This window comes from Pollicipes pollicipes, unplaced genomic scaffold (assembly GCF_011947565.3).
Source record: "Pollicipes pollicipes isolate AB1234 unplaced genomic scaffold, Ppol_2.1 Scaffold_6138;HRSCAF=7277_pilon_pilon_pilon, whole genome shotgun sequence".
NCBI classification, from domain to species: domain Eukaryota; kingdom Metazoa; phylum Arthropoda; class Thecostraca; order Pollicipedomorpha; family Pollicipedidae; genus Pollicipes; species Pollicipes pollicipes.
The window spans coordinates 2,485,527-2,502,112 of record NW_023596818.1 but is presented as its reverse complement, the minus strand read 5'-3'; the positions used below and the strand labels follow the sequence as shown (position 1 = coordinate 2,502,112).

Below are 16,586 nucleotides of genomic sequence, written 5' to 3'. Positions count from 1 at the left end.
AACCCCCGGTCGCCGCAGGTACCTAGCTAAGGCGTGGGTCACGAGGGCTAGCCCCTCCCCCCCTCCCCCCACCCCAAGCCAAGAGGCTTGCACCACATATGGAACAACTTCGCGTTCATTCAGTTCAAATTTGCAGGAGTCCGGACAAAATTTGACATCCGCCCATCTACTGAGGGAAGTTCTGGCTACGTGCGCGGGTCCCTGGGAAACCCGGCCGGAACTGGAGGGACCCTGCGGTGAAGTGCCAAAGACACGGAGGCATGGAGCATCAACATCGCAGGGTAAACTCTATGCGTGCCATGTTTTGAGACAGCTGCGGAGGGGGCTGTGATCACACAAACTTTTCTTGGCCAAAAGGTTGATATACCCTTGCCTCAAACAGAACAGACGACCAACAAGCAGTTTAAGAACAGCAGCCATCTGCTATTCCTGCAGCAACCCCAACCATGTAAGCATGTGCAGCAAACTATCAGATATTATGCATAACAAATACATACACAAAATTTAGGACTCAACAGTTTGGATAACCATCACCAAAACATGACTAATCTAAGGTGTGTGGGCATGCTGTAAACCATTGTGCTAGTGGAATATAGACTGAAACCTGATGGCTATACCACAGCACCTTTACTTATATGTTCAAACCAGTGACGCACCATTCCAATACCACTTGAATGAATGGTTACTCTATGCTGGGATTCAAACACAGATGCATCGGATTTACTGCTGGGTGAAATAAAAGATTTTTGACACCTGGTATATAACTAAATGGCTTTTGTTATAATTCATCAAAAACATCTCAGCTTGTTAGTTTGTTGTGCTGCACAAGTTCAGCATCAACCTGACGCCAGAGCTTTTGCAAGACTCACAGTGCTTGACATGAATAACTCAATCAAGAACGAACATTTTGTCCGCAAGAATGTGGCCAGACATTCGGAAAGACGGAAGAAAGAACGGAAAAGGAGGAAGACGGAAAGAAAAAGGCTTGCTTCCTCTGCACTCTAATGCATCCAGAACTGTACTGTGGTTCTAGAACCTTGACTGAACTTACAGACATGTTGTTAGGCACGTCGTCCAGCAAGTCTTAGTCGTTGGGCAAGTCTTAGTGTAGTCCTGGGGGAGGGAAAACTATCAACGCACGCATTTGATGTATTGTGCCAACACACTTTCGACATTAAGTGTAAACCTATGATCAAGATATACTTATCCACTCGGACCACCCTCCCTCTGAGATTGTGGATCGTTTGAAACATCATTGTTACTGAAATTTGGTTTTGCCTCTATGGGAGCCGACACAAAGAAACACATACACACAAGCATGGCCCCGTTGGCAATACAAATTGCCAATAACATCATGTGGCTTTCAATATCAAGTACGCACCTTAAATCACACCTGGTCAAACAACCAGATCGAGGTTCGGTGGTGAGATGTGGTGAAGGTTTGATTTCATCACTTCGCCCTGTCTCTCCATTCGCCTTCGTCGGATTCTACGACCCGCGTGGGTCCGCGGGGCCCGGCACTCTGCTGACTCCGGCGGATAATACGAGGTATTGCTGGCTTCCGGTGCGTTTTAACCGACATTATTACAAACAAAATTAGTGTATGTTTCAATTCATTTGTGTTTTTGTCTTGATAGAAGCTTTTTATTAACTTGCCAAACCAAAGAAATGGACTCATGTCTCTCCGTTCTGGTGTTTTTGCGGGAGTGAGATGGCAGTCTCCGGGTAGTTTTTTCCTATTTATATCAATATTTTTCAATCTAAGAAGCTTTCTTAGTAAAGCTCAAATTACCAGCATTAATTTTATACCCTTAAATGACAAAATTAACATCATTTAACTGTCCAGATACATTTACAGTTTTGTACTCCGGATACCAGGAAATGCCAAGAAATCCGACCACAGGGCGCTCCTGGACAAGTACCACTTTTCTGCAAGAGCACAAAGAAGTGCTCACCCTGCATTTGCCCATCTCTATACAGCTTATTTCGCAACGCTGTGGTATCTGTTCAAGACGTGATTGCGAGCATAACATTTACGCTCTTGACGAATCAGTCACGAGAGTATGACTCCTATCAACCAATTGGAGAGTTGCGCGATGTCCAGCATTCCGGCCTGAACTAGGAGATAAACATAAGTCACTGAATAAGTGAGACGTTTGCGACGCCGAATTAGGAGTGGACATCGAGGCGGAGCGTGAGGAAATATCCTCGAGGATGTGTTGCCCATCGAACGAAAAAAAATTCGTGACGTTCGCCTCTAAACAGCCTCATTTCCTCTGTTCAGCCCTGGGTTATCGGGCTGCTCTGTTAAGCATCTATGCGTATTAAACGCCACCACTTTTAGTACGAATCGGTACTGAACACGGAGCCCCTCTTAGTAAGATCCGTACTCAATATTCTCGAGGATGTTGTGGTTTGGGTATGCATATTTGTGTCCAAGTCCCTAGGCCCCTTTCGCCCTGATAATTCTGAGAATATTTAGTGGCATCTTGCGGTTCTCTTATTGTGCCGAAGCCCCTCGGCGAACAGGACAAGCTGCAGTACTGGAATCTCAATTTTGGTGGCAAATCAAGATGGTGTTGGATGAAACGATTGTCGGGATGTGCATGTTTTCTGCATCTTCTGCCTTGTTTCAGCTCTAGATGCCGATTTCTATCCACCACGTTCAATTGACACCCCACAAACTAGGTGGCTACCCTACACCACCTTGCAGCCAATGAAGAGGTAGGTGGCCTCGGAACGTGGAGCCCGAGAGCAAATGCCGCGGCACCTGCCTAGCATGTGCGCAGCCAGAGCCTTGGCAGGGAGGGAGGGGGGGGGGGGGAGCACAGAGTTGAGAAATTACCTCATGATGGTGAGAAGCCCCTCCACTAAAAAATCGCTTGGTTTGGCCAGTTATTAATAATGGTATGTTTTTCTTTGAATTTTTCATTTTTCTCAATAATTGGAATAGAAGCCTGAAGTTACCACCAGATACATTTTACCTGCATCTTAGGTCGCCATCTTAGGTCAATAAAGTGAAGAAATCGTGCGTCCGGTTGCATGAGATGAACCACCTTCTCAAAGCTTCCATTTCCACTTCCACTTCCAAAGCTCTTTGTTACACTAGTCCAGTGGGCTCTTTCTAAGCCGAAAGAACTCAGTAGCTTCGTCATAACTTTTCTGGGTTCCATAGAGATAGCAGGGACCCGCGAGTGTAGATCGTGGATTGAAATGGGCGAACAATTTGTATAAGCATGGCCAAGCCACGTTTGCCTGGAAATGTTCAACCCTTAGAATGATTAATGATACAAAGGATGCAACGCAGTTTTGAGGAATGCACTCGCAAATGTTTAGAACCAAAAAAGTCGAATCCAGGCGTTGCACTATCCACAGACCATGCAGCGACGCCCCCGCGTCTAGCACTAAGCCGTGGCCGGCTGGTGAACAAAATGGTAGTGATAACGCATCTGAAAGACCTTTGACCTTTGAACGCTTTAGAAAATCAAATCGTTTTTTTAGAAGCTAGTCTGAGCGTCAGTTTCAGCGGCACGATTTTTAAATTGGTGGTAAGAACGAACTGGTCTACATAGCACCACCAAGTGGTGCTGGAATCTAATGGTGGAACGAGAAGAGTAAAGATAGGATCTCTATTTTTTGTGCTGCTTTAGTTGGTAATTTTCCCGGACGACAACGTCAAAATTGAAAAAAAATCCGTCTAGTCTGATCGTTTAACGGTATGATTATAGTTTGAAATACTTCGGGAGGGTTTATTTCACGACGGCCGTTCTCCCGCGCACGGCGCCCGCCGTCTGGTATTATTTGCGGTGATCAATGTCGTTCGGTTTCACGGAAACTGCAGACCAAACTATCGCTGTCCTTGCTCCCGATATTTCGGGTGCGCAGGCTAAAATCTTTTGACGTTATACATTCAATAATCGATCCTGCAAAAGAACGAACGTTCTCAGGCAAACGTGGCATGGCCTTGTTCCTTTTTTGAGCTCATTTTGATCTACTCTATTCATAAACGTTTCAAGAAATGGGGAGGGGCAGCCAAGCTCAGGACGTACTTCAGGAACTTTTCTGGAAAGCAAGCTCGATGACCGGGAGGGGGGAGGATGGGAGATGGGGGGGGGGGGGGAGGCTGTTATCGCTCGTCATTCAGATGTCATGGCTGCTATGCTAGATATGCATCTAAAGCTGTTTCTCACTGGTGCACAATCTTGCCTATTCGACTAATCTATGTCAATCGGCAAATAAGGCTATCCAGCTTCCCAGGATTATTTGTACTTTTCAACGTTGTCTTCCCTGGGGAGGCGAAATTCCACGAGCGGGTAAGCATCTTGGGTCATTTTGGAGATATCTGCCTCCACAGGGTAGATGCCAAAATACGACCTGGACATAGGCTGGTGAGAATTCTAAAAGTGAATTGACGGCACACAGTGCGACTGATTTTTCATGCGCCTTTATTCCGCTGGCTGCTTTTCCAGAATTGTCGCAGCTTTTTAGGCGGAAATAAAGTTCGAAGCTTAAAACTGCCAAAACAATATGACAAAAGCCATAAAACTGGAGATTCCCATTTAAAAACCAAGCCACAAAATTAAGACCCTTCTGTCATAGGGCCCTTCTTATATGCGCCCAGCTCCTGTCTGCCGTCGGCGGCCATTGCCCTGACCCGGTTGTCTCCCGCATGACTGCAAAATGATCGTATCGCTGCTTTGTTACATACTTTTGGACCAGCGTTACTACTACATAGTGTATGAAACGCGTGATGGACACCTGCAAGAGTACATTTTTCCGAATTATCTTCCCTCACACCACACCATCGCAGAAAAGTAGTCTCCGAACTGATCGTATGACTGCTATGTTGCATATTTCTAGACCAGCGTTACTAATTGGTGTGTAAAACATGTGTCGGACACCTGCAACAGGACCTTTTTCGAATTTTTCCCCCTACACCATACCGCCGGAAAAAAGCTCCGGGAAGCTCCCTGCCTTAGCTGTGAATTGGTCCAACGGACGATCAATTTCTCGTGTTTTTACGTAGCTGATTTGATCTGGTCTTGTTTTTAGGCAGGGGCGTAACCAGAGCCTCGCTAAGGGGAACTCAGAGTTGACTAAAGGCCCTCTAATGGTGACACCCCCAAAATCCCCAGACATGACTTACTTGTTAACACGGGACATGCTTTTTCGTGCTATTGTTATTTGTATTTCGTTACCAGGACAGAAACCAAAAGCTACCGTAAGATCAATTTTCTTTGTATTTTGAAGTCAATGAACTACAGAAAGTAGGCGTGGAACGACCGCATGAAATATATCGCCGGCATCCTTAATTTACAATGATTTAGTGGACTCTTCCTAACCCGATAAAATTCAGAAGCTTTGTCAGGCCTCAGGGCTGTCGGGGCTCTACACACATTAAGGACATGACGAAAGTAGATTGTAGATCGATAAGCTTGATCGAAATTTGAAGATGAAAATTTGATCATAGATGGAGGGGTCAACAATATGTACTAACATGGCTGAGCCATGTTTGGCTGGAAATGTTCAACATTTGGTCAGAATCGATTAGCGATACCATTTATGCAACGTCGTCTTTTAGCACGCGCGCTTGCAAATCTCAGCAACAAAAATCTCGACATCAGGCGACGCAGTCTCCATAGTCCGCGGAGCGTTAGCCCAGAGGCTAACTCTTAGCCGTGGCCCACCGGTGGGCGAAAATGATGACGTTTCCGAAATAAGTACCTTAAAACACTGAATTTTTTTGGCGATATAAGTCATGTGACGTAGTTTTGAGCAAGAGCACCCGCGAACCTAGTCACAAAAACCTCGACGCCGGGCGTTACGGTCTCCGTAGGCCACGCGGCGTCGGCCCAGCAGGTAATACCGAGCCGTGGCTAACGGCTGGACGAGAATGATGACGGTTCTGAAAGAAGTGCCTTTGAACGCTTGAGGACATCAAATCTTCCATTAAGAAGATAGTCTGGGTGCATACCTTACGCGAGCAATTTTTAGACCGATGATGAGAACGGATTGACCCTTAAAGCACCGCGAAATGGTGCTGGAATCTGGTGGTAGAACTGGAAGAGTGAAGGTAGGATTTCTACTTTTCGTGTTTCATAAGTATTTTTTTCTGTCCAGAAGGCAGATTAGCACGGCACTCGCCGTCTGGTGGCACTTGCAGTGACCGACGCCTTTCGGTTTTACGCAAGCTGCAACACAGGCCATCGCTGTCCTTGCTCTCGGTGTTGCGGGCGGGCACGCTTAAACCTTTTGATGTAGTTTGTTTTGCTAGTCCATTCTGGAAAGGATGAACGCTCTCAGGCAAACATGGAATGCCCTTGTTCGCTTTTCATTTTTTTCTTATTTCGGGCATCTCTTTTCAATGATAATAATGAGACCCCCACTCTACTCAACAATATTGAGACCCATTTATTTCCCTCCGGACAAGGGACTCCTGAGTAGAACGCCAGAGACACATTACCGTTTCGGTTCAAAGGCTGAAAGGCCACTCCGTCCCATCGCGAAGTACCTTCTGGCTGTCATTCTGGCGACACGGGGCGGGATCTGGTCGATCCGGAGGCCCTCAGAGGTATACATCATTTCACGCTATTCCCCTCCCTGACGCGGGAGGCCTTTTAACCCACGCGGTTAGCTCCATATCAGCACATTAACCCTCATTGACGCAACAACGTCTCTGCTCGCTGCAGGTGATCCAATAATTGTCACATAGACTCCGGTTCCATATTTTTCTTTGTTTTTCAGAAATATTGAGGGCTCCCTGAACGTAGATTGCAGATGAAATGGAATCTCAAATTCATACAACATGGCTAATCCATGTCGATCTTAAAATCTTCAAGATTCAGTCAGAATTGGTCACTGATAAAAGCTATGCAATATGGTTTTGAACATGCACGCTCGCGAAGTCATATCAAACAACCTCGACACCCGGCGTTGCAGTCTCTGCGCGGCGTCGGTCCGGCCGCTGTGACACTAAGCGATGGCCAATGAGCAAACGAAAGAGATGACATCTCGAGGAAGATGGCTAGTGAACTAGGTAAATCGGCATGCATGTTTCACGTAGTGCAAAATTCATCTAAACACAACCTTAATCTGAAAAGTTTGGGGGGGGGGGGAAGGGCAGCACCGCCTTACGGCTGCTATTCTGACGACAAGAGGCGGGATCCCCTGGTTCATCAAGGGGATCTTAGAGCAATACATGATATCATATTGCTCTCCGCCCTGACGCGAGGGGCCTTCTGACGCGCGCTGCTGGCCGCAGATCGACGCAGAAACCCTCACTGTCGCAACGACATTCCTGATTGCGGCGGGCGGTCTAACCATTGGACCATAGACTTCAGTTCGACTCAACGGCCCGTGGTGGAATTATGTTGGGGGCCGATCGTTCGGTGCTGGGGGTCCTGACTGGCACAAAACCCTTCCATTGTCTTAATGCGACCACTCGTCATAAGTTTGCACGTTTCCTTTCATTGTCAGAGTGACCCGACCAACGCAAGAGGTCCCGTGTCATTCGGGGTCCCGTCCCCGTTCCTGTTGGGCCCCTCGTCCTCTGAGCGACCCGAGGCCCCGTGTTGACACAGATCACCCTGCTGGGCACTGGCACCCTGGCCAGTATAGAAGCCCCGCATTGCTGCAGGGTCCCGGAGCCATGCAGATTACGGGCCCGGCCTTGTCCTCCCTTGGGAAATGGGTCCAAAGAGGATCAGACCGACACGGGGCTGACTGCTCGGTGTTGGTGATTTCTGGCCGAAATAGAGGAGCGTTCTGTCTTAGGGATCCCCAATCGGTACAAGAAGCCCTCTCACTGAGATTTGAGATCACAGCCCTGCGGACGGGTGTCCTTAGTGCAACCTACAGCCAGCCCATCTGGCCCTTCGGCCTTCCAATTGGGCCCTTAATCTTTGGTCCTGAGAGACCCTTCGGGCCCTCTTCAGGCCCCTTTAAACACCGTTCCTGGCCGTCTCGGGGCTACTTGCTGCTAAAGAGCCCCTGTTACGCACTGTGGCCCCTTACAGACACAGGAGCCCCCCATTGTGTCAGGGACTTTGAAAATTACCAATCGCGTGCCCCCGCCTCGTTCCCAGTTAGGAATTGGGTCCCATGGGCACAGACGGACATAGAGCCGATCATTTGGCTCCGCTTTGAGACCGTGTCTGATTGGGATAGAAAACCCAATAGGGGGCCCTTGTAGAAGACCGCGGAATGATATTTCAGGTCACGACACAACGAATGGGGAGATGGACTCGATTCCAATCTGGCTCTTGACCTTTGGTCCCATTGGCCCCTCGGCCCCACTTCGGACTTCCTCAAACAAAGTTCGCGGCCGACTCGGGGCCACTAGCCGGGACAATGGTCTCTTCTTAGGTACTGTGAGGCGCCTGACTGACACACGGGCCCCAGCCATTGTTTCAGGGACCTAGACCAATGCAAATCCAGGGTTCAGACTGACAGGGAGCCAACTGTTCGGTGTTCGTGGTCTCTGGCCGATTAAGACAACTGCATTGTCTCGACGGATCCTCAAACGGTGCCAGGGGACCTCTAGCTGATATTTCAGGCCACTATCGTACTGGGTGCAATTTTTTATGCAGTCTACAGCCAGTCTTCTAGGCTCTTGTGCACTCCAACACAGCCCTTAATCGTCAGTTCCGCTGGGCAGACCGGGTCCTTCTTCAGACCTCATTTAACACTGCACTTGGACGGCTCGGGGCCTCTTGCGAACACAGGACCCTCTGTCAGGTACTGTGGGCCCCTGACAAATATGGGGGCCCGACCATTGTAAATCGCTGACCCCGACTCTGCAGCTGATCGGAAAGTGGGCCCGCAGGCCCATGCCGACACGGAGCCGGCTGTGTGACACTGATGGTGTCTGACCGACATATAGGCTTTTATCGACTCGGTGGGTCCCCGATCGGCGCAAAAAGTGCTCTGACTGTCATTTGAGGGCTTGCTCTCGCAAGCCGGATATCCTTAAGCCCTCCGACCGGGCCCTCGATCGACGATCCCGGTAGGCCCCTGCCTCTGGCCGACTTGGGCCCGTTGCCAACACGCCCCCCCCCCCCCCCCCTGTAAGGTGCTGTGGGCTCCCGACAGACGCTGGGCCCCGACCGATGTAAATCGCTGGCTCCTGCTTTCTCCCTGCTTGGGCATTGGACCCTCAGGCCCTTGCCACACGGAACCGGCTTTGCGTTATTGATGTATTTCTCATTTTGGACATTCTGTACCTTGGACATTGTATAATTTTAATATTCTGTTTATTGGACATTCTGTAATTTGGACATTACTGTGCGTTTATATATTCTGCATCTTGGACAATATGAAGGCTTCCCGAATATTTGTCACACGGGGGTTGATTGCAAGGGAATTAAAAACTTCCTCCTCGCCTCCTACGCACTGGGGAATTCAAACATGCTTAATATCGTTTCGGTCCCAAGCACTTCGTTGCATCATTTGTTTTGTTTTCCAAAACTGCCTCCTACGTGGCAGTTTTGTTTTCTCAGAAATTGAAGAATGTATAATACACAATCTATGCATGCATCCATAGACCATATACATTTGACCACATACAGAACAGTAGCCTTGATATATTTCGTCAATAAAACTCTCTAGCGACTTGGAAATAAACATACCCTGTTTGAGACTAAAACCGCAAGATGCCACCAAATAGCCGTATAACTTTAGGCAAAAGTCTAGTGATTTGGACACAAACGCCAGCCAGATACGCATCCTTGGGACAGTCGTAGATGACGCCATCAACGAATTCATTTTAACAATTCCGTTCTGTTTCATCCAACGACGCCACTGCGAATTAAAATATTGTCCGTCTTAACTCTGCGCCACCTCAAATGCAACGTTGTGTAATCTACAGTGGCCCGTAGCGGTAACGCATGCCAATACGTCATGCTAACACATCAGGAACGAATTACAAAATGTTTTGCATGGATAACGCTTTTCATTTTGGTAGGTAAAAACATGCTTTGCAGCAAATTTGTGCCCAGGCTCATCTTATTTGCCACAACGTGTCGTAATGACGGAAAACAAAACGCAGCCACATCCCAGTTCAGTGACGTCATGGATCAAGCAGAACAAATCCCACAACTATCCAACTAGTCAATCGAGTAGAATGCGCCACATACGGCGCAAGGTATCGACGATAATCGAGTCAGCGCGTGGTGGGAGCGAGAGTTTCTGGAGAGCCACGGCAAGGAGGGGACAGCCGGGGTACGCACCCAGTGCAGTGGCCTGGCGATAATTGTGGTCTCGCTTCCACGGTAGTATATATCTCGCCTGGGCGTTTAACACCTACTCCACATTTTTCACAGGTAGGTGTGCAGGATGTGAAGCGTGCTTGGAACGGCTGGGATTAGGCCATTTTGTTCTCTGTCAGCAAGGCAGCAGGCATAAACCCAAGCAGTGAGCAGTCTGTCCCCAAAATACAACTGGTGGTATTAAAGGTGTTGATGGGCTACGAGTAGACTCAGCCTGTAAAATGCCCATATAAGTTGAGTGAGCTGACTAGGAGAGGGAGATGGCATCTTCTCTTGGCTTAGCAGGCATTGGTCTGGTTGGTGTAGGTGTACTTTCCTACCTAACGTTAGCCTGAACTCCCCATCGCCGTTTCTGCGTTGCCATTGCGTAAATACAATATTTCTGCTTACCAAGAACTCTACAAAATGTACAGGACCAAGGTAAACATTCGTCGTGTTTAAGGCGGAACATATCGTAAATAATTTCAAAACAGATAAAATCATGCTCCTACCCTCGAATTTTAATAAATACGATAGCGAGCTCCCGAGCGCCGCACGCACCGCACCGCGCCGCCTCGACTCCCAAGCGCCGTTTCTGCGTTGTTGCGAAAGCACAATATTTCTGCTTATCAAGAACCATAAAACATGTATGGGACCAAGGTAACAATAATAAAGGCAACCAAAATCGTTTCTTATCGAGTTTAGGTACATTTATGAAACACACAGGCCAGAATAGTCCAGAACATATTCTACACAAGCCTAACCTAACCTAACCTAACCTAACCTAACCTAACCTAACCTAACCTAACCTAACCTAACCTAACCTAACCTAACCTAACCTAACTGAGAATAGACCAGAACCTAAGCTAAGCTAAGCTAAGCTAACCTGACCTAACCTACCCTAACCTAACCTAACCTAACCTAACCTAACCTAACCTAACCTAACCTAACCTAACCTAACCTAACCTAACCTAACTAACCTAACCTAACCTAACCTCCCCACCCTATATCCCCTTCAACCCAGCATCCCATTGGCATCCATGTTCCATGCCATATATAGGTGCCATATAGTGATCTTTTATTTAGCTGCCATGTTCTCATTTTGCTTTACATTCCCCACCCAATCCCCCTGCAACCCATGGTCCCGTTGGCGTCGAGGATCAAATTTCATGGATTCTTGTCACCTTGGCCCGGTACATTTTTATGGTTCTTGATGCTGCTTGATGCGCAGTAATGTTGTGACCCGCGCAGTAATGGCGCCGGTGTCGCGGGTGCTGTGTGTGTGCGGCGCTCGGGAGCTCGCCATCGTAATTATAAAAAATTGAAGGTAAGATCATGAATCTACCTGTTTTGTGATTATTTACTGATATGTCCTGCCTTAAACACGACGAATGGTTTGCCTTGGTCCCGTACATTTTGTAGAGTTCTTGGTAGGCAGAAATATTGTATTTACGAAACGGCAACACAGAAACGGCGCTGGGGAGTCCAGGCGGTGCGGCGCGCGCGGCGCTCGGGAGCCCGCCATCGAAGTTATTGAAATTTGAAGGTAGGAGCATGATTCTACCTGTTTTGAGATTATTTATGATATGTCCTGCCTTAAACACGACCGAATGGTGTACAATGATTTTTTCTAACGTTAGGTAGGAAAGTACACCCTGACCGTCTGGTTGGGCTTTGAAAGAGTTCTATTTGCAGACATATCATTTTCAGGTGGGCTGTTCCATTCAAACATGGCTGTGTTGAAAATCAGGAAGTACTTGGCTCATGCTTTGGAGTAATTATTTTTCCACAGTTTTAAAGGCTTAACTTAAGTTAACTTAATTAAATCACACTGGAGGGCAGATTGTTCTGAGTACCTATGAATTGTTCTGGAAGCTGAATGCTGTCACCTTACATGGTTTGTAGCATGAAATTTCTGTAATTTGACATATTGTCTATTGTCTGTCCTTCATAAGGAATAATCCTGAGCTTGAAGTCATGCACTCTTCCCCCAGTCCCTGGCCCAGTTCAAATTCTGGCAGCAGGGACGTGAATTGTTGAAGCAAGTTGTTTAATGATGCTGCTAGTGTTGGGCCACTTGTTTGGGGTATTTTCTGGAAAGGGAAATAAGTTTTCTGTGTTCTAGGCATGTAACCCAAGTGGAAAACAATAAAATGTGAAGATTTTATTTTAGGCAAGACATTGCCTTGTTGGTATTTTCTTGCTGTGATGCATAGGCTTGAGATAGCTAACAGCTTGTATGCCTGCAGCTTGTTTAACTGCAGTTGCATTAGTCTCCATTTGTCCTGAAGAGACTTTGATTAATCAGCTGCCATTGGACTGTGATATCCAGTGAATGACTTTGCTGTTTGCTGATCAATTCTAATGCCCAGTTCTGAGAGCAGGCCCTCAGAGTACTGAGGTCATATTGATGGATATGTGTAGGTCACTAGCATTATTAATTTACAATATATATTGGTGTCATCTACAAGCATTTTCACTTTACTCTTTACCAAGGTTGATATTTTATTTTCATGCTACAATGAAAGTGTTGGTCCTTTCACCAAACACTGAGGCACTGCATAGCTAAGAGTGCCCAGGCATTTACTTGCTGTGTCTGCTTACTATGGGGGGTGACTTAACATAGACATTACTTCCTGTGTCTGTTTCTGCAGTCAAAGCATCTTTCTACCAGCTCAATTGATTGCCGTGCTATAGTGTACACAAAATAATGAGTTGTTTTATGGTCTTGAGAGGACTATTTGATGACTTCTGTTAATCCAGGGGCCTTATGATAATCAAGCAAGTCAGTGTCCATGTTGATTCACTGTTTATGGGTATTGTTCTAAGCCAGTCATGAAGAGTTTCAAGAATCTATATGTGACAGGATGTTTATGGGTTATATTATGTTGGTGGAGACTCAAATTGTGACCATCTTCCACGTGAGGCACTCGCCTAACATTTCGTCTTCCATTGCTGTCTCATTCAGCTTATTAATCTGTGGTGTTAAGGATTTATTATAGCTCTCTTCTTGAAAATAGGTGTGATGTTGCTGCCAGCTGTCTTTTAGTCATGAGGGAGCTTATATTCAGTACTTGTTCTTTTATGACATGTTAATGAAAACATGCTGGTTTGCACAGTGCCTTAAAATATTGTGTGGTTGCGTGCCATCCTGATCTTCTGTCTCTGCTGTTCTGAGTTGCTCAGCTTGTGAATATCCTATGTACAAAGCCCTCCTCGCTGAGGTTCACACCTTCTCACACTGGGAGAAGACTGGGTGGCTGTTTGTCCTGCCAGTACACAAACACTGAACAAAATCTGTGCGATGTTATCTGCAGCTCCTTGAGCTCAGTTAGGTCATGTTCTATATTCCACCAAAGATGGCAAATACCTATGGCCAACAATGATCATAACTCTATGTTTAAGTTTTTAACATCATTATGTTACCTTCTTCAGATACCAGGCTGGGTTCATATTATTGCTCTGTTGGCTTTATCATCTGTGCAATTTTGTTGCAGTTTGTGTATTACATGTAATCTAGGTAGTCTTCATGTGATAATGCTTTCCATTTTCTGTATTTTAACTTAACTTGTTTCCTCAATGTGACATTTCTATATTTTTAAGCTTTCTCTTTGAGACTTCAATACATATTTTACAATCCTTTCATTAGGTAAGCCTTGGAAATTAACAAGAGGTTGATTTGCCACAAGAGATTGATGTGCCACAAATACAATGATGCCTTTATTGTCTGACATGCAGCCAACAACATGGATTCGTTTTTGCTCAAGTACACTTGTATGATCTTATCATGTAGTGTCTGTTCAAAAAGGCAGGTGTTTGACAGCAGCAGCATGTGATTAGTTCACGTGATTTTTTCAGGGTCATCTAGTTTTTGACATATGTGAAGGCATTGCATGGTCTTTGCTCATCAGCAGACATTCACCTGATTTTGAGTGTTTGTTCTTAGTGCCTCTTGAAAGTGAGGCCCCTAGTTTATGAACACCAGACATTTGTTCCTACTTTCCATTCATCTTTTTACAAATGACAGGACAATTTCCGGACCCTGGTTCCTGGTACACACTGGTTCACTCACTAAACATAAGATCCTAAGTCATGGTTGGTTTTAGGTTATTCACAAACCCTAAATGTGATTACAGTTTCATGGTTATTTACCATGATGAAATGCAGAGGCTGAAATATAATTTTTTAGCTTTGTAGCACATTTTTGTGGTGGTATATAATATGCACATGGCTTCATAGTATATATAATTTTCAGAATGAGATAAACATGGTGAAACCAGAAAAGTTAACAAGGAAACACAACTGAACCTTGGAGGCTGCTCATCCAACTTTTCCACCATCATGTTGTTGGTCTTGTTATCATAAAATTGCATCAGCAATATTTAGTGAGCACATTCCAAAGCTGTTAGCACCTGAATGTGGGTGGCCATAAATACCAACCAAAATTGATTTGATATCTCAGTTTCAGTAATGGTATGTGATGACGATGCCTCATTGCCAGATCTGTAAAAGTGCATCATGCCAATGAACACAAGCTCCTAATGCAACCTCTGGATTCTTGGGAAGATCTTGATGGGAGAAGAATAGCATTTTGCTTCTTACTGTTTTCCTGTAGATTGCCTTATGCTGGCTTTGGTCCTTGCTAAATCCACACTCTGAGCTCACAATGGTTCCTGGGTTCTTCTTGGTTCCAAAAACGAGGAATGAGCTCCCAGAGAAGAAATCTTGGGAGCCAGACACAAGTCTGCTTGAAACTCTTTCCTGGACATTGGCTTCTGAATTGATAGCTCGTACACCCAACTGTGTCATATGCCATTACCTAAATCTTCATATGAATCCCTTCGGGATGAAAGTTCTCGCAGTACCATTTTGTATGGGGACTTCTCGCCACCCAAACGATCCAAACTGCGTTACACTTGCCGCGCCTTACTATCTTGAGGAAGTGTTATGGAACAGTTTGTTGCGTCTGCTGTGTGTGATGTAAACATGTCATCCCTGTCGCTCGGCTGATGAGGGTCGGCTACGGTAATCAGCGTTTGGCATATGTCTTTGGTCGGTTCCCAGAGACAGCACTTGTGATCCATGCCTTTGATCAGTTTTTCGATGAGAACAGAGGGACAGGCGACGGCACAAGGTCCCTGACGTGGTCCCAAGACCCGCTTTTCGAACCATTCTGTCCAGTCTCTGAGGGCATATACCTGAGGACGCGTACTCCCCTGGGTATGAGGACGAGAGGACGTGTACTGACCTGGACATCAGGACGCGAGGACGTATGCTCCCCTGCCTCGCCGGTGGAGGTCGCTGACCGGGGATGGTCGTGTTCGCAGGCGGCGCACGGCGTCATGTCGTCCAAGACCAAGCGCAAGTACGTGTACCAGGAGCACCTGGGCGCCGCGCCGACGCCCAGCGGCGGCCAGACGATCGGGCGCGTGCTGCAGGCGCGCGGCAACAACCTGCACCAGGTGGAGGACGCGGCCGGCCACGTCTACCTGGCCAGCATGCCGCCCAAGTTCCGGCGCAACATCTGGGTGCGGCGCGGCACCTTCCTGCTGCTGGAGCCCATCGCCGAGGGCGACAAGGTGCGCGCCGAGGTGGCGCACGTTCTGTCGCGCGAGCACGTGACCGAGCTGCGTCACGCCGGCGTCTGGCCGGCCCGCTTCGCCGAGCGGGAGGCGGCGGCGACCGGTGACGTCGCGGCGGCGACGGAGGACATGGAGCGGCTCGGCCTCGGGGGCAACCCCAACCGGCCGCCACCGCCGCCGCCGGAGTCGGACGACTCGGACGACTCGGACGACTCGAACGACTCGAACGACTCGAACGACTCGGACGGCTCCGACGACGCGGAGTCGGAGTCGGACGGCGACGCTGACCGCAGCAGCAGCGAGAGCGGCTCGTGACGCGGGCGGTACGGGCTGAAGCGCCGCTCGTGCGCCTGCATTGCGAGGGAGCCGTGCCAGCGGCTCTGCCCCGGGTTGGGTTAGCGTGACACTGCCCCGGGGACGGCGCAGGGGCAGGCTGCCGCCGGACGACCCCGCCGCACGGAACAGACCGTGCTGGGGACGCCGGTGACCCGTGGGGGGGGGGGGGGGGGAACGGGCTCGCGTGGTGCACGGTCGACGTCTGCTGGGTATCTTCATGAAACTTGTGTTCGGGGTGTACTGTTTGCTGGCGGTTCTGAGGTATCGGGCTACACCAAATGCAGCCGTGTACATATTTGATCTAGGTACGAGTCGTGTGCATATTTGGTCTAGGTATGCACGTAAACTTGGCCATAGTTTGTTCCATATCGCCCTCTTTGTCTCGCTCTGAATCGGTGGGCACGTGTTTGCTGTATTATTAGCA

The 16,586-nt window shown here is 47.7% G+C and overlaps 1 protein-coding gene across 1 annotated transcript; it reads left to right on the top strand.

Moving 5' to 3' along the window:
- The first annotated feature begins 10,180 nt into the window (after positions 1-10,180).
- On the top strand, positions 10,181-16,325 carry LOC119105766 (putative RNA-binding protein EIF1AD). The gene is made up of 2 exons (XM_037229268.1): positions 10,181-10,319; positions 15,572-16,325. The coding sequence occupies exon 2, from the start codon at positions 15,587-15,589 to the stop codon at positions 16,139-16,141; it is 555 nt and encodes a 184-aa protein (XP_037085163.1). The 5' UTR covers positions 10,181-10,319; positions 15,572-15,586; the 3' UTR covers positions 16,142-16,325.
- Positions 16,326-16,586: the final 261 nt, after the last annotated feature.